The sequence below is a fragment of the Anguilla rostrata genome, chromosome 10, assembly GCF_018555375.3.
Source record: "Anguilla rostrata isolate EN2019 chromosome 10, ASM1855537v3, whole genome shotgun sequence".
Taxonomy (NCBI): domain Eukaryota; kingdom Metazoa; phylum Chordata; class Actinopteri; order Anguilliformes; family Anguillidae; genus Anguilla; species Anguilla rostrata.
This window is the reverse complement of record NC_057942.1, coordinates 26,774,709-26,792,759: the sequence shown is the minus strand read 5'-3', so window position 1 is coordinate 26,792,759 and position 18,051 is coordinate 26,774,709. Positions and strand designations below refer to the sequence as shown.

Genomic DNA, 18,051 nt, shown 5'->3' with positions numbered 1-18,051 from the left:
GTGACTGGTAGATGAAAAGATTTCCGGCCAGACAGATTTTTTACCAGCCAAAAATAATAAATTGCTTTTTACTATTGCAAGTTGCTATTATTACTATTTAGCATGTCATCTTGGTCTCATATGCGATTCTCAATCAATATTATAGTAGTGTGCAGCAATAATAGTAGTAACATTAACTGTATGCAGAAATATTAATTCAACTGTTTCAACACTAAAGTGTAACACATTTGAATGAGTAAATTCAGTGGTATTCGCCTTTAAGTGCAAGAAGAATCATTTATTAAGGAGTTTGAGAATATAACAATCATATCAAATTTGCCAAATCAAGACTTAAGTTTATTGTTGGGGCCACAGAGGCTACAGCCAGCAGTACTCATAAATATTACCAACCAAAGAGCATGTTCTTCACCATGTAAATTTCGTTTCATTATCTCCGCCAGGCGAGAGCCTGGAGGGGATTATGCGTTTGGTCGTGTGTGCGTGTGTTTGTGTATCTGTCCGCATCTAATCTCGCATACTACTGGGCCGATCAGCCTAAAGCCGGACACCCACCGCACGCATATCGACCGCGAGCGCACTACGCGCGTAACTGAAGCGTAGTCGAAGTATTGTTATTACAACGGCAGCGGGCGAGGTCGTCTCCACCAGATGCGCACTGTTATGCACCACCTGACCAAAACAAATTCCTCGTATGTGTAAACCTACTTGGCAATAAAACCTGATTCTGATTCTGATAGTTTTTGTCCATATGGTTAGTTTAAAATGTAGTGCCAGAGGACAACCATAACAATCTTTTTTTCTTATTCACCTTTATTTCGAAATTTGGTGTTGAAAACATAGTTAAAAACTGTCTAATGACGTGGTTGTTATGTTATCCTGAACGCGTTTCCCTTAGCTAATGTTATATGATAGCTACATTAAGCTATGATAGAACGTTAGCTAGCTGGCTAATTATTGTTAACTTAGCTAACGTTAACTGCCGTAACCAAACGTTAGCTAACTTGTCGTTAGTGGTCTCTTCGGCCTGAAGTTCGCCTGTTTTCTTTCTCTTTCCTGAGGGCTCCACTCCCGCAATAAATCTCCACATGGCTGGGTTTGTTTCTACTGCCCGGATGATAACAAGTACCTCACGTACTGTAACAAAAAATTGCGCGGTTTGATGACTGACGCACTTACGTACTACGCACGACACGTAGCACGACTGACCTAGCAGATTGAAGTGACAGCAAGCCAGCAGCTTCCTACAGCGCGTGTAGGAAATTCATTTTATTCTACCGGCCCGAGTGGCGGGTGGTCTCCATAATATACTCGCCAAAGACTAAATTTACCCACATTTGGCAACTGGCGACTTAATTTTGGACTCTGCTTGTGCATCTTATCCACTGTTTTTACTGTTGAAATAGACAAGACATTTTAGCATCAAGTATCAGAGTACTAAAGCCATAAAGCTAGGCCGCTGAGCTAGGTGGCCGCAAACAAATAATAAATAAATAATAAATAATAATGTTAATTTAGTTTTCCAATGGCATAAAATATTTAAGGCAAGTCAAGTCCTCTCTTGATAAACTGATTTTGTAGCTGTGGAGGGTATGAGGAGCAGACATAAGAATCTTACCTTGGCCAGAAGTTTGAATGACCAGTGCCAGAGAGCCACATCTGTAAGCTCAGCTTCCTCATATCTAAGCTGCAGCTGGAGGAACAAATCACATGACTCTCAATAAATATTAATACCAGATGCATACTGTATCTACAATAGGTTAAGTCATTTCAATAGAATCTCAGTTAAGACAGAACAATTTAGTTTTTTATGGACACCATGTGCTACCATTACCAGAAGAATTGTTGGTCAAGAAACACAAGGTTCCAAATTACAAAGTCTATAATGAAATGCAAACAAATCGTCCATACCCAAGAAATGGGGTCCTTAAAAGAGACAAGAGCACAAAAAGAATAACACTTCTTCAGTGTAAATGGATAACCCCACAACCAAACTCCAAATAAGCACCCGGGGTAAAGGTAAAAATAAATAAATAAGTAAATATACGTAGACACAAACACACAGCTCGATAATGTTTGGGACAATGATTTTTCTTGATTTGTCTCTGTACTCCACAATTTTATATTTGTAATAAGCTTTTTTTATTTTTATTTATAATTTTTGAATACACTTTAATTTCACCATGTACAAATTACAGCACTTTTTATACATAGCCCCTCCATTTCAGGGCACCATAATGTTTGGAACATATAATGTTACATAAATGAAAGTAGTCCTGTTTAGTACTTTGTCACATATCCATTGCATGCAATGAATGCTTGAAGTCTGTGACCTGAAGACATCACCCGGTGCTGAGTACATTTTCAAGTGATGCTCTCCCAGTCCTGTACTACAGCCATCTTCAGCTCCTGCTTGTTTTAGGGGCTAGTTGCATTAAGGTCTCTCTTCATCATATGAAACGTATGTACAATTGGATTCAGATCAGGTGAATGACTTGGCCAGTCAAGAACTTTCCAGTATTTGGCTTAGAAAAACTCCATTGTTGCTTTAGCAGCATGTTTGGGATCATTGTCTTGCTGTAGGATAAAGCGCCATCTAATGAGTTCGGAGGGATTTGCTTGAATTTGAGCATGTAAGATGCTTCAGTAGACTTCAGAATTCATTCCACTATCAGCAGTTACAACATCAAACAAAGAAGATGAGAAGAAGTGAGGCACACGCACACACATACAAAAATCTGAGTGTCAAGCATGAACATCTGCCAATTTGCAAACACCACTGTGCAGCCCCAAAGAACATGTGAAGATAGATAAATAGATAAATAAATGAATGAATGAATGCACCCCAAGCATCTTCATTAACCCAGAACAAGAAATGCCAAAAAAACTGCTGTATGCTTTAGCTCTAACAGCAAAAAAGAGAGAGTAGAAACTCAGTGATGAAAAATGTTTTCAAAACTGCACCTGCACCCAGAAATAGAATCAGCATGTCCTCCCCTGCTTACCTGTCTTTTCCAAAAGGTGAAGTAGTGCAGACAGGTCCTGCGCAGCAGTAAGCAGTTGGCCTGCCCTTGCATTACCTGAGCACACAAACACACATATTTTCTCATCAATACCTTAGTCTGATTCAGCAGTCTTAACAACTTCTCACCCTACTAGTGGAACTGGCAGTGTTGGGCATGTGGTAGTGTATTAAGGCCCTAGTTTTGCAATAGTAAAACATGACTAATTCAGGATGATGGCAAATTAATTATGACTTTTTCTACATAGGGCACAAAGTGCTTTATAGAATAAAAGTACAGGTAAAATAAAGAAACAGAACAAAGTCAATACATTTGGACAAATTTTGGAAGGGCAGCCAACTAAAAATCACTTGATTTAATAGAAATAAAAAGATATGTTTCACATAAAATAACCAAGTGGTGACGAACAAAAAAAAAAATATTGCAAATATTGCAAACTGAACCTTAAAGGACACAAAAATTAATTTATGCTTAGGAAGAAACAAATTCTCAAATAGACTGAAACCTGAACTGATCAGAACCAGTCTAGAGTAGGGCCAGAGACCCCCTACCCAGTTTATAATTAGGGCTCTATTTTCCAGCCGGCGCATGGTATGTTGCAAACTGGAAAATGTTATTTTCGCCATATAATTTGACACACCTCAGCGGTTTGGTAATTTTGTGACTTGCCATGCAGGAGGAGAGCCGCTGCTGGGGGTGTGTCAGTCAATATCACATGGCACAGTGCAATTTTGGCAGCTCATTGGAATAGCGCAGGCCATCATCCAGCGGACTGCCAATGTTAGACCTTCCCCATGGAATACGCGCATGTTTCACGGTCAGTTCAAAAGCTAATCAACGGGGAGGCGTTGCAGCTATTTATCAGTCCTTATTGAGTCTAGCGCCTAAACATGGCTATATGTTCTCCTCTTTTGAAGCTCTTATTACTAACTGTGTACAGTCCGATCTAGCTAATAAAAGTGCTAGCGGGCAGTCCTTTTTTCTTGTGTTTGTTTACAGGTCACCTGGGCCTTATTCTGATTTCTTAAGGGAGTTTTTATCACACCTTGCAATTTCAGCAGATAAGGTCATAATTGTTGGTGACTTCAACATACATGTGGATAAAAACGGTGACCCCCTAGGAACAGCTTTTGCCTCTATTATTGATTCCATTGGTTTTGTACAGAATGTTTGTGAGCCTATTCACTACCGTGGCCACACCTTAGACTTAGTTTTGTCACATGGTATTAGTGTGGTAAATCTTACCATCGCACCTCATAACCCTATACTATCAGATCATTTCCTTATTACGTTCAATATTAAGGCATCAAATCCTCCTGTATCACAGCCTAGATATTACTACAGCCGCTCAGTAAACGCTGAGGTTATTCCACAGTTTTTAAACATGCTTCCGGAGTCATTCCTCTCCACAGAAGACTGGTGAAAATGCTGATGAAGCCGCTCTGGACCAATTGACCAACCAGCTAACCTTTACCCTCAGGAACACTCTTGATGCTGTTGCCCCCCTTAAAAGAAGAAGCCCTAGTCAGAAAAAGCACACTCCATGGTATAACGATACCACCCGGGCCCTGAAGCAGTCTACTAGAAAATTAGAACGAAAATGGCGGTCAACAAAGCTAGAAGTATTTCATCTTGCATGGAAAAACAGCTTTCTTCAGTATAAGCAAGCGCTTGCTTCTGCTAGATCTGCCTTTTTCTCAAAACTTATTGAACAAAATAGACATAACCCAAAATTCCTATTTAGCACTGTGGATAAATTAACTAAAAAACAATCATCAGAGTTTTCATCCTATCCCTCCAACCTTAGCAGCAATGCCTTCATGAACTTCTTCGATCAGAAAATTGAGGCTATTAGAGACCAAATTTCCAAACTGTCTCCATCATGCACTATTCCTGTTCATGCTAATAAACAGCCCCGCACCTGGTTACAACAGGAAGATTTACAGACAGCAGTACTGAGCTGTTTTACATCCATTAGCATGATTGAGTTATCTGAATTAGTTATGTCTTCAAAACCGACGACTTGTGTACTCGATCCTATTCCTTCAAACTGAATTAAAGAACTATTTCCAGTACTAGGCCAGCATATACTAAAAATCGTAAACACATCCCTAGTCACAGGATACGTACCTGAGTCACTAAAAGTGGCAGTCATTAAGCCATTATTGAAGAAACCAAACCTAGAACCCGATAAATTGGAAAATTATAGACCTATTTCAAACCTTCCATTTCTTTCAAAATTATTGGAGAAAATTGTTGCTAAGCAACTAAGTGCATACCTTAGCTCTAACGGTATCCATGAAGTATTCCAATCTGGGTTTAGACCCCACCACAGCACAGAAACCGCACTTATCAAGGTTACAAATGATTTATTACTGTCAGCCAACCGTAACTCTGTGTCGGTTCTTGTGCTCCTCGACCTGAGTGCAGCTTTTGATACAATTGACCATGGAATTCTCCTGGACAGACTCCAGGCCTGTGTTGGACTTCATGGACAGGCACTTGCATGGTTTCGATCATACCTATGTGACTAGAAACAGTTTGTCAGATTAAAAGAAGATGAGCCCAGCTCCTCAATAATGAAATACGGTATTCCACAAGGATCAGTACTAGGACCAGTACTCTTCTCGCTATATATGCTACCACTTGGCAATATTATCCGGGCACATGGCGTAGAGTTCCACTGTTATGCGGACGATACCCAGATTTATATTTCAATGAAACCTGGCGAAGCACTGCCGCTTTCACGGTTAGAGGCCTGTATTGTAGATATCAAGGTTTGGATGCTTTCAAATTGTCTGCTCCTAAATTCAGACAAGACTGAAATGTTGGTTTTAGGTCCCAAAATATTAAGGGAGAAATTGTCTACTCTCACCTTAAATTGTGATGGTTGTTTGGCTGAACCTAATATGGTCGTTAAAGACCTTGGTGTCACCATTGATCCTGATCTATCTTTTGACACCCATATAAAAAACACACCCAGAATTGCCTTCTTTCAGCTGCGCAACATAGCTAAAATTAGACATTTCCTGTCAGTCGAGGATGCTGAAAAATTGATCCATGCGTTTGTTACGTCTAGGTTAGACTACTGTAACGCCCTGCTTTCTGGCTGCCCTAATAACTCGTTAAAGCGTCTCCAGCTTGTGCAGAATGCAGCTGCTCGTATCTTGAGCAGAACTAAGAAGTATGAGCACATTACACCAGTACTAGGGTCGCTTCACTGGCTACCCATTAAGCATAGGATAGACTTCAAGGTTTTGCTCCTGACTTTTAAAGCTCTGCATGGACATGCACCTGTGTACATATCGAACCTGCTCCAACCTTATAAGCCCACAAGGTCACTCCGATCTCAAGACGCAGGCTACTTGGTAGTTCCAAGAATTTCCAAGAACCTAAAAGGTGGTAGGGCTTTCTCCTACAGGGCCCCACTACTGTGGAACCAGCTTCCAATATTTATAAAGGAGTCAGACACAGTCTCAATATTTAAATCTAGATTAAAAACGCACCTCTATGCTCAAGTTTACAATCAGTTATAGTCTGGAGACAGGGTGCGAGAAGCCTGTAGTCATAGAGCTTTGTAGGTGGCAATCCTTTCCTTACTGTCACCTGTCAATCAGCTGTGACCCGACTTTACATGGGCTGGCTCTTGATAGGCGGGTATGGTTGTCTACCCCTCATGACTGCATGGGCTCTCCATCCCTGTCCTAGTAGATATGCAGCCATATTCTACTCCTGGCGGGGTCCCCAATACATACCACTGGCACTTACTCACTGTCTGCTATATTGCAAATTCCTTAACTGCTGTTTCCACCCTCTTCCCCATGCTGCCGGCGGGGCTCTTGCCCCAACCCTCGAGAGTGCTTCGAGAGTCGTCTGGTCTCCCCCACCTCTGTGGTCCAGCCCCTCTTTCGTCATTGCCTCCACCCTGCCCACATCGGCCGCCACCTGCTGTTCCCCATCACCGCCACCCGGCCCCACCCATCATCTGAGCCACATCACTTATCATATCTTCTGCATAAACTGGCTGACATGCTGGTCACCAGTTGGCACCCTGAGCCGACCAGAGGAGGATGGGTTTCCCCCTTGAGCCTGGTTCCTTCCAAGGTTTCTCCCCATCTGCCACAGGGAGTTTTTCCTTGCCACTGTTGCCTTAGGCTTGCTCCTGTGGGGGTTTAGGCTAGGGCTGTCTGTAAAGCGTATTGTGACAACTGTTGTAAAATACGCTATATAAATAAAATTTGATTGATTGATTGATTTTCACAAATAATATGCTGTCTAATTTTACTTTTATAAAAATTCCAGAAGCAGGAAAAATTAAAACTTAGCATTTACTGTTCATCATCTTTTTTATTATTTAAATTCCTGTATGTATTTCTATTTTAAATTGGTTCATAGCTGTTCTTATACTGCATTGTGGTCCTGTATTTTGTTCCTTTCGCTCACTTCTGCAATGAGAAGAATGTTCAAGTTGCCTTTATTGTCAATCTTTTCATTTTAATTGACTGTAGTTAAAATGATAGCAACATTACTGGCACAAATTATGGATAAGCTGTCTTTATAAAGTTTGATGATTAATGCAATATTTTGTAAAAGAAAAAAATCTCTCTTCTTGGCATAATAAATGTAATATGTAATAAACTTACTATCAACATAAAACAAAAATGCAGAAATAATTAACATTTGAGTGAAACAAGTAATAATCATTACAAATTCCTACACGTATTAGATCATACCAACATAATTCAGCATGTATCACATATCTTACTGGTGGAAATTTTCTAATCGGCACATATTGTATATATAGGAGACGAGAGAATGTCTGATGTGCTTCAGCGATTTCGTAGCCCAGCGCTGAATTGGCTTACTTTTACACACGCGGACTATTAAACCCGCCCTTATATGCCCATATATGCTTGGATTCATTAGCATTTTTTTCTGGCTTCTCATCAAAGGTCCTCGTGAAAAAGGCTGAACATACATCAGAGGGAAGCGTCTCCATCTATGGTTAAGGTAACGATACAGACAATGAAACTGCCAACCTGGGCAGAGGGAAACAATATTCCGCTTGCCACATACAAAATAAGCAATTCAACGAACACTCAGGGGCATCTACCCTACTGTCAAATAATAATACAGCGTGCTTCTCTTACCTTCCTGTGCTTGTGTTGGTGGTAGTACAGAACCCAAGCCCCAATGCATCTGTGGAGGAGAGCAGTTTGGTGATTTTTCCTGGCCTTCTCCATGTGCAGTCTCTCCTGCCGAACCTCCTGGCCTCGTTTCTTCCAACGCTGATACGCCTGTTGCAACCACACTGAGACAACCAGAGTTTTTATATTATTTTACTTCCAGATCTCTGACGTTTCTACTCTCTTGCACATCCTCAGGTCAGTCCATATTAGAATATTTTGCATAATGACTTTAACAGCATCATGTATAAGGATACATTGAAATACTGCAAGGGTAACAGGACTCATTTTATGTCTCAGAATTCTAAATTATAAGTTAAAATCTGACTGGCCACCAGAGAACCAGGCACAGCAACATTAATAATGAGGTGGAACCTGACCAATAGGATGCACCTTTGCTTACCTCCCTGCAGGTAAGTCCGTGCTACCTTCACTTCCTCTTCCTGTTGATGGCGAGAGTAAATCGCATAAACTGTGGCCTCTCTCCACATCATCAGCACCTGAAAGAAAAGAGAAAATGGAGAAGGTCATAAAGACATGGAGTGTGTCATCCTCAGAGGCCACCTCTACAAATACATAAAAAAACTTAATTCAAATCATTTGTGCCTAATACTCTTTCAAGAGCAGAAGGGAACGTATATAAAGTGTCACCAGAAAAATACATTTGAACACATTTTTGAAGGAGAATTTCTGGGGAAATAAACAATTGAACAAAATGTACTATTAATGCATTCAATAATAAAGGACATGGGCATCTGAAATACCACAAGGCTTAAATTAGCGGCCTGGTGTCATAAGTGCATAGAACACCCATTTATAGGGAGACCTGGCTGTTGGAGACCAACATCAAAACAGTTTCTCACTTATGGGTACACCCCATTCTTAAAGTAGGCCAGCATTGAAACTACCAGTGTAGTGTCTTTTCATATTTTTGCAAGACAACATTTTCAATTGGATCTCTTATGGAGTGACGGGACACAGGCTACCTGTAATAATTAAAATAAACAAATAAATAATTGTAGATATAAGCATGTTTTGATAACCATCATTACATTGCCTTTTAATTTAAATGGCTAGCTTAATAGGTGAGTTTTTGCTTAAATTGCGATGTAAATGAAGATATTATAATATTATATATATTGTAATAATCTTTCGGGATGAACAGGCTGTCCACACACACAGGTTCAATTACGCATGAAACAGTTTATTTAAAAAAACAAGGGAAAATGAGGGAAAACAAATGAATGAAGCCACTCTCTACTTTCTGGTTACTTTCACGTCTCGAGAGAGAGACCACACATGCAGCTCAATCAGAGGGTTCCTTGTAATTGGTAGCTCAGTGGATGGGGGCTGAGCTTGATGTGGGGGGGGGGGGGTAATTCCACAGTGCATCTCCCAAACCCAGCTTACAAAGTGAACAGGAATGGTTATCAAAATGACACAAACATGAACCATACACACTAAACACAACAATCCACAGATTACAAGGTTACTACAATATAATATAATAATATAATATTATAATATAATAATATCATAATTGTATTATTATTATTATTATTATTATTGTTATTATTATTATTATTATTATTATTAATACACCAATAAGAGTTTTACAAATTTCACTTACTAGTCAATAACACTTCTAATGGGAACAGTGATGTTGTGCCTTGGACTGAAGAATCGTTGTCGGGTGTAAATCTTGTTGTGGAGATTCGAAGCACATCGCAGAAGTGACTGTCAGTTATCTTGGCTCTCAATCGGCTCTTGTTCAGCGTCATTACAGAAAATGTTTGCTCACATATCTATGTGGAGCCAAGCAAACTGAGTACTTTATTGCCGTGGCGCCTCATCAGTGGAAATCTGGACTTTTCCAAGCTCCTGTAGAACTCTGGCAGTGGAAACTTGAGATAACTTCTCGCAGTGCAGGCAAGTGTGTGTCAATGCGCTCACTGATTTGTCTCTCAAAAAGACGAAGCCTCATGGCAAATGATTTAATGTGCACGTACATTTGAGACAAGACACTTGCAAGCTTTTCTTAAGCGCGTTCAGCTGGCCAGTGAGGTCCACTAAAAAGGCCAGGTCTGCCAACCACGCAGGGTCGCTCAGTTCATCAAGTGTCAGGCTTTTTTCTTGCAAAAATCGGTTGATTTCAGATCTCAGTGAATAGAACTGCTTAAGAACAGAGCCGCGACTCGGTGAAAAAGTATTCATTTTTGCCAGCGTGGCTGAAATCTCCTGCATTCGCTTTCTGTTTTTCAGTTCCTTGGTGCTGCCATTTCTAGCTATAAGCTTGCTAACATTAATGTACACTGTACAGAATTAAAGTTTTGAAGAGGGGAAAAAGGAGGGGGAGATGATCCATTCTTAGATGCGGTTTTACGTGTTAGCGAAACCCAGTATGAAAACTAGGAACATCATTTTTTTTACTTTCTTAATAGCTGATCTTTTTTTAAAAATGGTTCTATCCCGCCTGGACTACTGCAACTCTCTTCTGGCTGGACTACCGGCATCTGCCACCAGACCCCTGCAGCTCATTCAGAATGCTGCGGCTCGTCTGGTCTTCAACTTCCCCAGACACTCCCACGTAACTCCCCTGCTCACTACCCTCCACTGGCTGCCTGTTATAGCTCGCATCAAATTTAAAACATTGGTCCTAGCATACCAGGCAGTCAAGGGATCAGCCCCAGCATACCTCCACAAGATATTCAAACCCTACATGCCAGCCAGATCCCTCCGTTCTGCTACCTCAGGACGCCTAGCACCTCCCCCTCTTCGCACCTGCACTTCCAGAACACGTCTCCTGTCTGTTCTGGCCCCACGATGGTGGAATGACCTCCCTGTGGAGGTCAGAACAGCTGAGACTGTGACCCATTTCAAACGACGACTGAAGACCCACCTCTTCAGGCTGCACCTCTCCCCATCCCTCCCTTCCCCCCTGTAAATGACTAAACTTAGGGTTGTAACTAGGCAGCTGTTTCATAGGTGACTTAGTTGATGCGCCTGTCTTAACGACTACTTGTATTTTTATTTATTTTTATTTTTCCATAGATTGCGTTGTTGCCGTTCTCGTTGTTAGTGTTAATCAGTTTAACCATCAGGGTCCAAGTTGAACTATGCGGTTGTTCCCTGTACTTGGACCGGTACTTCTCTCTAGGGGTTTCGTCATACTTGTTCCTGGTTATGGTTATACACTTTGTTGTACGTCGCTCTGGATAAGAGCATCTGCCAAATGCCTGTAATGTAATGTAATGTAAAAAAAATTTTTTTACTTTCTTAATAGTGGGCCAAATTAGATTTTATTTGTAAAATAACTTGCGGGCCATTTCAATAATGGCGGTGAGCCACCGATGGCCCGTGGGCCGTAGTTTGGACACCCCTACTATACAACATCATGCCTGCTTCAGCCGAAACTGAAAAAAGTGCATAATGGCCGAATGCTGGATTTGTGTTATGCAGAGCGCAAAGCGTTATCCAAGAATAGCTTACCAACTGCTCTGGTTAGCGTAGTATAGTTAATATGGTAACAGTTCAGTTTTTTACTTTATAGCCTATTATACAAAGTCAGGGCATTTTTGTTTACACTGAACAAAAATATAAATGCAACTCTTATCAATTTTTATTGAGTTCAAAGGTAATAAACGTAAATCAGTCAAGTGAAATATATTCATTAAGCACTTATCTATTGATTTCATGTGATTGGGGATACAGATATGCATTTGTTAGTCACAGATTCCCCAAAAAAGAAGATACCATGAACAGAATACCAATCAGTATCCTGTGTGACCACCATTTGCCTCATGCAACGCAACACATCTCCTTTGCATTGAATTGATGAAATTGTTGACTGTAGCCTGTGGGATTATTATCCCACTCCTCTTCAATAGTTGAACAAAGTTGTTGGATATTGGTGGGAAATGGAACACGCACTCGTATGTGCCGGTCCAGAGCATCCCAAACATGCTCAATGGGTGAATGTCTGGTGAGTATACAGGCCATGGAAGAACTGTTACATTTTCAGCTTCAAGGAATTGTGTACAGATCCTTGCAACATGGGGCCACGCATTGTCATGCTGAAACATGAGGTGATGGTGGTGAATGAATGGCAGCAATGGGCCTCAGGATCTCATCACAATATCTCTGTGTATTCAAATTGCCATGGATAAAATGCACTTGAATTCTCTGCCCATAGGATATGCTTGCTCATACCAACACCCCAGCACCACCATGGGCCACTCTGTTCACAACGTTGACATCAGCAAACCGCTCACCCACCCGACACCATACACGCTGCCTGCCATCTGCCCAGACAGCTGAAACCGTGATTCATCAGTGAAGGGGACCATTCTCCAGTGTGCCAGTGGCCATCAAAGGTGAGCTCTCGCCCACTCACGTCGATAGTGACACCGAACTGCAGAAAAATCAAGACCTCGGTGAGGACGTTGAGCACGCAGATGAGCTTCCCAGAGGCGATTTCTGACAGTTTGTGCAGAAATTCTACGGTTGTGTAAACCAACTGTTTCATCGGCTGTCCGTTTAGCTGGCCTCAGACGATCCCGCAGGTAAAGACGCCGGATGTGGCGGTCCTGGTCTGGCGTAGTTACACGTGGTCTGCGGTCGTGAGGCCTGTTGGACGAACTTCCAAAATCTCTGAAACAACGCTGGAGGCGGTTTATGGTGGAGAAATGAACACCCATTACTCTGGCAACAGCTCTACAGGACATACCTGCAGTCAGCATGCCAACTGCATGATTTCTTAACTCTTGAGGCATCTGTAAGATGGTGTTGAACAACAAAAAACTCAACGTTTTAGGGTGGCCTTTTATTGACCCCATCATAAGGAACACCTGTGTAGTGATCATGGCTTTTAATCAGCATCTTGATATGCCACACCTGTGCAGGAGATGGATTATCTTGACAAAGGAGAAATGCTAGCTAACAGTGATATAAACAAATTTGTGGGCAAAATCTCAGAGAAATTAGATCTTTGTGCACAAATAACAAATCTTTGAGGTATTATTTAAACGCATTAAAATGGTTTATTTCAGTGTTCAGTGAGCAGCGTTTTTCACAGCTGTATTAGCATACCTTCCGCTATTGTTGGCTTTACCTTGTTGCTACAACGGAATACAAATTTTAAGTGGTAAAAGAATGCTTTCATGTATGCCCAGGTAGACACTATTGTCCAGTGTGTCACGCATGGGGGTGTAGTTATAGATGAGACCAAAACCAAAGGTGAAAGTCTTAAATTAAAATGTCAACAGCAATAAAACTTGAGATTTGGCCAAGAGGTGGTGTGCAGAAGCATTTTGTGATAAATGTAATTTAAAAAAACAGAGAGAAGCAGAAAATGTATTTATAAAAGTACGTCACTAGCCTATACACAACCTATTTATCTACACACACTAGTAGTGAAACTGCAATCATTAGAAAATGTGTATCTCATCAGTTTGATTCCTCAAGCTCATGCATGCTTTATTTTCATTTTTATTCACAGCTATTAAAAGAAACTGACTATTGGACAGACTAATTGAATATTTACTGTACTTTGGTAAAGAACCTGAAGTACGGCAAATCCTGTTCTGAGGCTATGTAACAGGCGTAGCATACCTTGGAGAGAAGAATGTGTTGGTATTGTTTAGAGGCTCTGCTCTGGGAGGCCTTGTCTCTCACCAACAGGGTGATATTCTCCTTCCATGTGTACAATGCTTTCCTAGGAGTAGATAAGAACACAGACCCAAAGGATTTATGTAAAGTACAATAGGGAAAAAGACTATTCCTGCTACAGAAGCTGTGAAGAGGGTTATGGAGGGTTAAGGTGAAGCCACACTGTATGCGGCACCGCCTCCATTCATTTTGAATGAGAGGTGGCGGCAGACCCCCACAAGCCATGTTGGGATTGCAGGCAGCGTGGCGTGAGGCGGCGAGACGCCGGGGGAGATGGCCAAAGTTCAACTTTGACCCCCAGGCGGGTCAATGCCGCATTTCGGTAACCAATCAGATTTGATGTAATGATCCGTCAGGTAAATTGTCCCAATTTATTTCTGAATTTAGTTCTACATTCTATAGTTCCACAATGGAGGACTCACTCATAATTGCCTTTATCGGGTTTCCCAACTTTACACGATCTCCTACAGAGACACCGATAAGAGGAATGCAGCGTGGAGAAAAGTCTCTGAAATTGTCGGTGGCTCTGCTATGTAGATATAGCCGTTACTATTAGTTATCACTGTCCAATCTGAATAAAAATCATTTCTGCAGTAACCTAGCTCTGAAAAACGTTAGTCAACTGTCTAAGTTGTCTAATGTCTAGCTAGTGAGTAACAACCAACAATAACAACAAAAACATTTTCCAGTTGCTAGTTGTTCGTGATTGTTTCTACCAGCCACCTAGCTAGCTAACCAGACATAACTTTGAAGGCAATAGCTGGCTAATTAGCCAGACGATGTTTTTGACGATGTTTTAGTTGTTACTCACTAGTTAGACATTAGACAGCCTAGCTAGGCAGCTGACTAACATCTTTCAGATATAGGTTACTGCAAAAATGATTTTTATTCAAACTGGACAATGAACGTGAAACACGACATTAAACCCAGTCAACATTTAGCGTACACAACTGTACAAATATAGGTGACATGCCCACAAGCGACCGATTGTGGGATGCAGGAGTGGCGCCAGGGTGCATCGCCGTGTAGTGTGGCGTCACCGTTAGATTTCCAGAGCAGACAGATAAACAGTGGTAGTCTGCAACGTCTATCTAAAAATGTAGAATTCATGTACTATTCCCGTAGGGATGCAGAGACCGATTTATGTCCTGTATTTTTTAATGATTTATTTTTATTTACTAACATTTCTTTATACAGGGTAGGTTGACTGAGTACGCATGCACTTTTGCAGCAATGCCCAGTGAATCTCCCCCCCCCCCCTCACATGTGTCTGGGATTGTGGGAGACACAGGGAGAAAAAACTCCACAAAGAAAGGCACGTAGTTCATAATTTTGATTTTAAAAAAGTACCTCAAAAGATTTTGATGGTGCAGTCTCTGACGCTCCTCTGCAATGCGGTTAGCCTGTTGTGCCCTGTGGTGGTACTCCTGTGTGAGGGAAAGACTTCTCTGTTAGGTTAAGCTTGCCAGCTTATCAGAAGGACCTTCTCTCCAAGTGACCATTTCAACTCTTATTCTCAAAGTGTCACACAGCAGGAACTCTAATCTCACAAATTATTAAATACCAGTACAGGTGTGCAACCAAATAAAATACAAACATTTATTATAAAAAGCTTGTCTGTTGAATTCAATTTTACAATGCAGGGAAACAACAAAGTCAAGCATGGATGCATCACCGACATCTACAGTTGAGGCCAAAAGTTTACATACACCTAGGCTAAAGATATTCAAACTCTGCACTTTGCATTTCACGTTACCATACATTTATTTTAATTAGGGCATCAACTTTGTTCACATCAGAGGTCATTTTAAAACAATTAAGAGACAGAGTTATTTCAGCTTTAATTCACTCAATGAATATTAATCACAAAGTGAAAGTGAAATGTTCTGACAAAAGCCTCAAAAGATGGCAACATCTGCCTCGTCTCCAAAGTGCATCAGCATAGAGCTTTGACAACTGCTACCGCCATGTATACAATTCAAATAACATGCACAGTGGTTTAAGGCTTCATTTTACACAATTGCCTGTACAGCAGAGGTTCTGCTGGCCAGAGGGAAATACATGTGGGGTCCGACAGTAGGGGGCAGCAGAGTGCCATTTTTCCTCACAAGGAGACCTGCCATTATATCGCATTGATGTCTTCAGAGAAATTGTAGTTGATGTCACACCGTGACATCATTTTTAGAGGAACGCGTAGCTCTAATTTGGACAGAATTCATATTTGGAAAAAAAGCCATTATGTTTTGTTTGGTTTACAGTGGAATCAACTCTGCTCTGACAGACTACAGACAGGCATGATGTGCACCCTTGGCATGTTCTACAAGAACAGCTAAAATTAGTTTAATTTCTTCACAACCAAATCCCACAAGGAGAGCAAAAGCAACTTGCAAGACTTCAGTCAATGGCTGCAGCAGTGGCAGGATATAGGCGATTTCATTAAATGATGCATCACACAATAAATATGAGTAAAGGCATACAGTATATTTGTTTTACTGCACCAATACCACTAAATATTGCTTTATCCCCTTGAAAAATTTGGTTTTAAATCATGTGACTAACTTAACCAGTCCAAAGCTTTCCACTTTTGCCGATTGGTTAATGCATTGGTTGCATTACCACAATGATGCATTTCTTTGTACGTAGGCAGACAAAATCTCTGTACACTCCCGAATTCATCCTACTGCTGCCATCCTATGTTATATCATCAATAAAGACGAGTGAGCCTGTTCCAGAAGCGGCTTTACACACCCAAGACAACACACTATCGTTTCCATTCTTCACAGATGAGGGAGATCCTTTGGATCACGAGCTGTTCCTTCCTGTTCCTCCACACATCTGGCTTTCCATCGGTTTGGTAATGCCAAACCTCGTCTCATCTCAATGAAACAGAACTCCAGAACTCTTCTGGCATGTCTGTATTTTTCTGCAAATTCTGATCAAGCTTTTTGATTCTCGCAGTGTAGCCACTATTCATAGCAAAAGGAGGGATTCAGGTCAAGTACAGGAACATTACACTATTTTAAAGTTATTCTGTATGGCCATTCTAACGTATCGCCTGTGATAATTTAAAGTTTTACACTGTGCAGTTACGAGTGCAAAGTCAGTGTGCTGCTTTTTTGCCTTTTATCTGTTTTCTTAACTCTACTTACACCTGATCAATGGCAACTCGATCCCACCGTCCCACGAACCTAACCCCAGCGCGGTTAGCCCTACGGGGCAGGGACCAAAAAATTGATGCCCGGGTAAAGATAGCCAACATTTCCCCATTTTCTCGTATCAGAATAAGCCTTTTCATTTTATTATCTTTTATTTGAAAATACAAATATGCCCAAACGTATGTGGACACCCCTTCTAATAAGTGGTTTTGCCTACTTTAGACACACTTTTTAAAATAAAGCATAGTCATGCAATCTCCATAGACAAACACTGGTAGTAGAATGGGTTTGTCGATAATCCTCCCCCTCCCTTTGGAATTAACTCAGACCAGAAACACTGTGTGGCTAAAAAGTATGTCGTTTCATAGATCATGTTCCCTGGATTTTACGATGGAATGCAATGTATGACATTAAATTGAAATCACTGATTGAAAACCTTAATGTCCCTACAGATAATGGTTGTTGAGTCCTGACAGCTAAAACCTACACATCTGCTGTTGAAATTAAAATTAAAACTTAGATGTTTTTTTATAGGTATTCAAAACTGAATTACCACCCAAAATAATCATGTTTGGTCTCATTAGAAAGATTCAATTCAGGAATCTTTTGATAATAATATCATGGTACTTAGATATGTTGTTTTTACCAACATAAGTTCATATACAGTTGTTATACCTGATATACAGATTGTTTTGACTTGTTGGTTGATTCCACCAGGTTACTGTAGACTGACCTATTCGGCAATTTAATTGATAAATTGCACAAACAAGGTCCATATAGAAATGGTATGCCAAGTTTTGTGTCGAAGAACTTGACTGGCCTGCAAAGAGCGCTGACCTGAACCACATCGAGTACCTTTGGGATGAACTGGAACGCCGACTATGAGTCAGACCAAATAGCCTAACGTCAGTGCTCGACCTCTCTTGCAGCTGAATGGAAGCAAATCCCTGCATGTTCCAAAATCTACTGGAAAGACTTCCCAGAAGAGCGCAGGCTGTTATAGCAGCAAAGGGATGACCACCT

The 18,051-nt window shown here is 41.0% G+C and overlaps 1 protein-coding gene and 1 long non-coding RNA gene across 5 annotated transcripts in view; both read right to left on the bottom strand.

The window, feature by feature from the left end:
* The window catches only part of sfi1 (SFI1 centrin binding protein), a 103,001-nt gene that overhangs the window by 19,905 nt on the left and 65,045 nt on the right, over positions 1 to 18,051 (bottom strand). For all 4 annotated transcript variants that reach the window (XM_064296276.1, XM_064296278.1, XM_064296277.1 and 1 more), the window contains 6 exons: positions 15,224 to 15,300; positions 13,817 to 13,919; positions 8,610 to 8,706; positions 8,171 to 8,331; positions 3,003 to 3,077; positions 1,616 to 1,690 (listed from right to left, as the gene is read on the bottom strand). In XM_064296276.1, coding sequence (XP_064152346.1) covers positions 1,616 to 1,690; positions 3,003 to 3,077; positions 8,171 to 8,331; positions 8,610 to 8,706; positions 13,817 to 13,919; positions 15,224 to 15,300 — 588 coding nt within the window. The remainder of the gene's footprint in view (positions 1 to 1,615; positions 1,691 to 3,002; positions 3,078 to 8,170; positions 8,332 to 8,609; positions 8,707 to 13,816; positions 13,920 to 15,223; positions 15,301 to 18,051) is intronic.
* LOC135233094 (uncharacterized) lies at positions 10,420 to 13,810 on the bottom strand. The gene is made up of 2 exons (XR_010323760.1): positions 11,479 to 13,810; positions 10,420 to 10,635 (listed from the first exon to the last, which is right to left on the bottom strand). It is a non-coding gene; the product is annotated as an uncharacterized LOC135233094 (long non-coding RNA).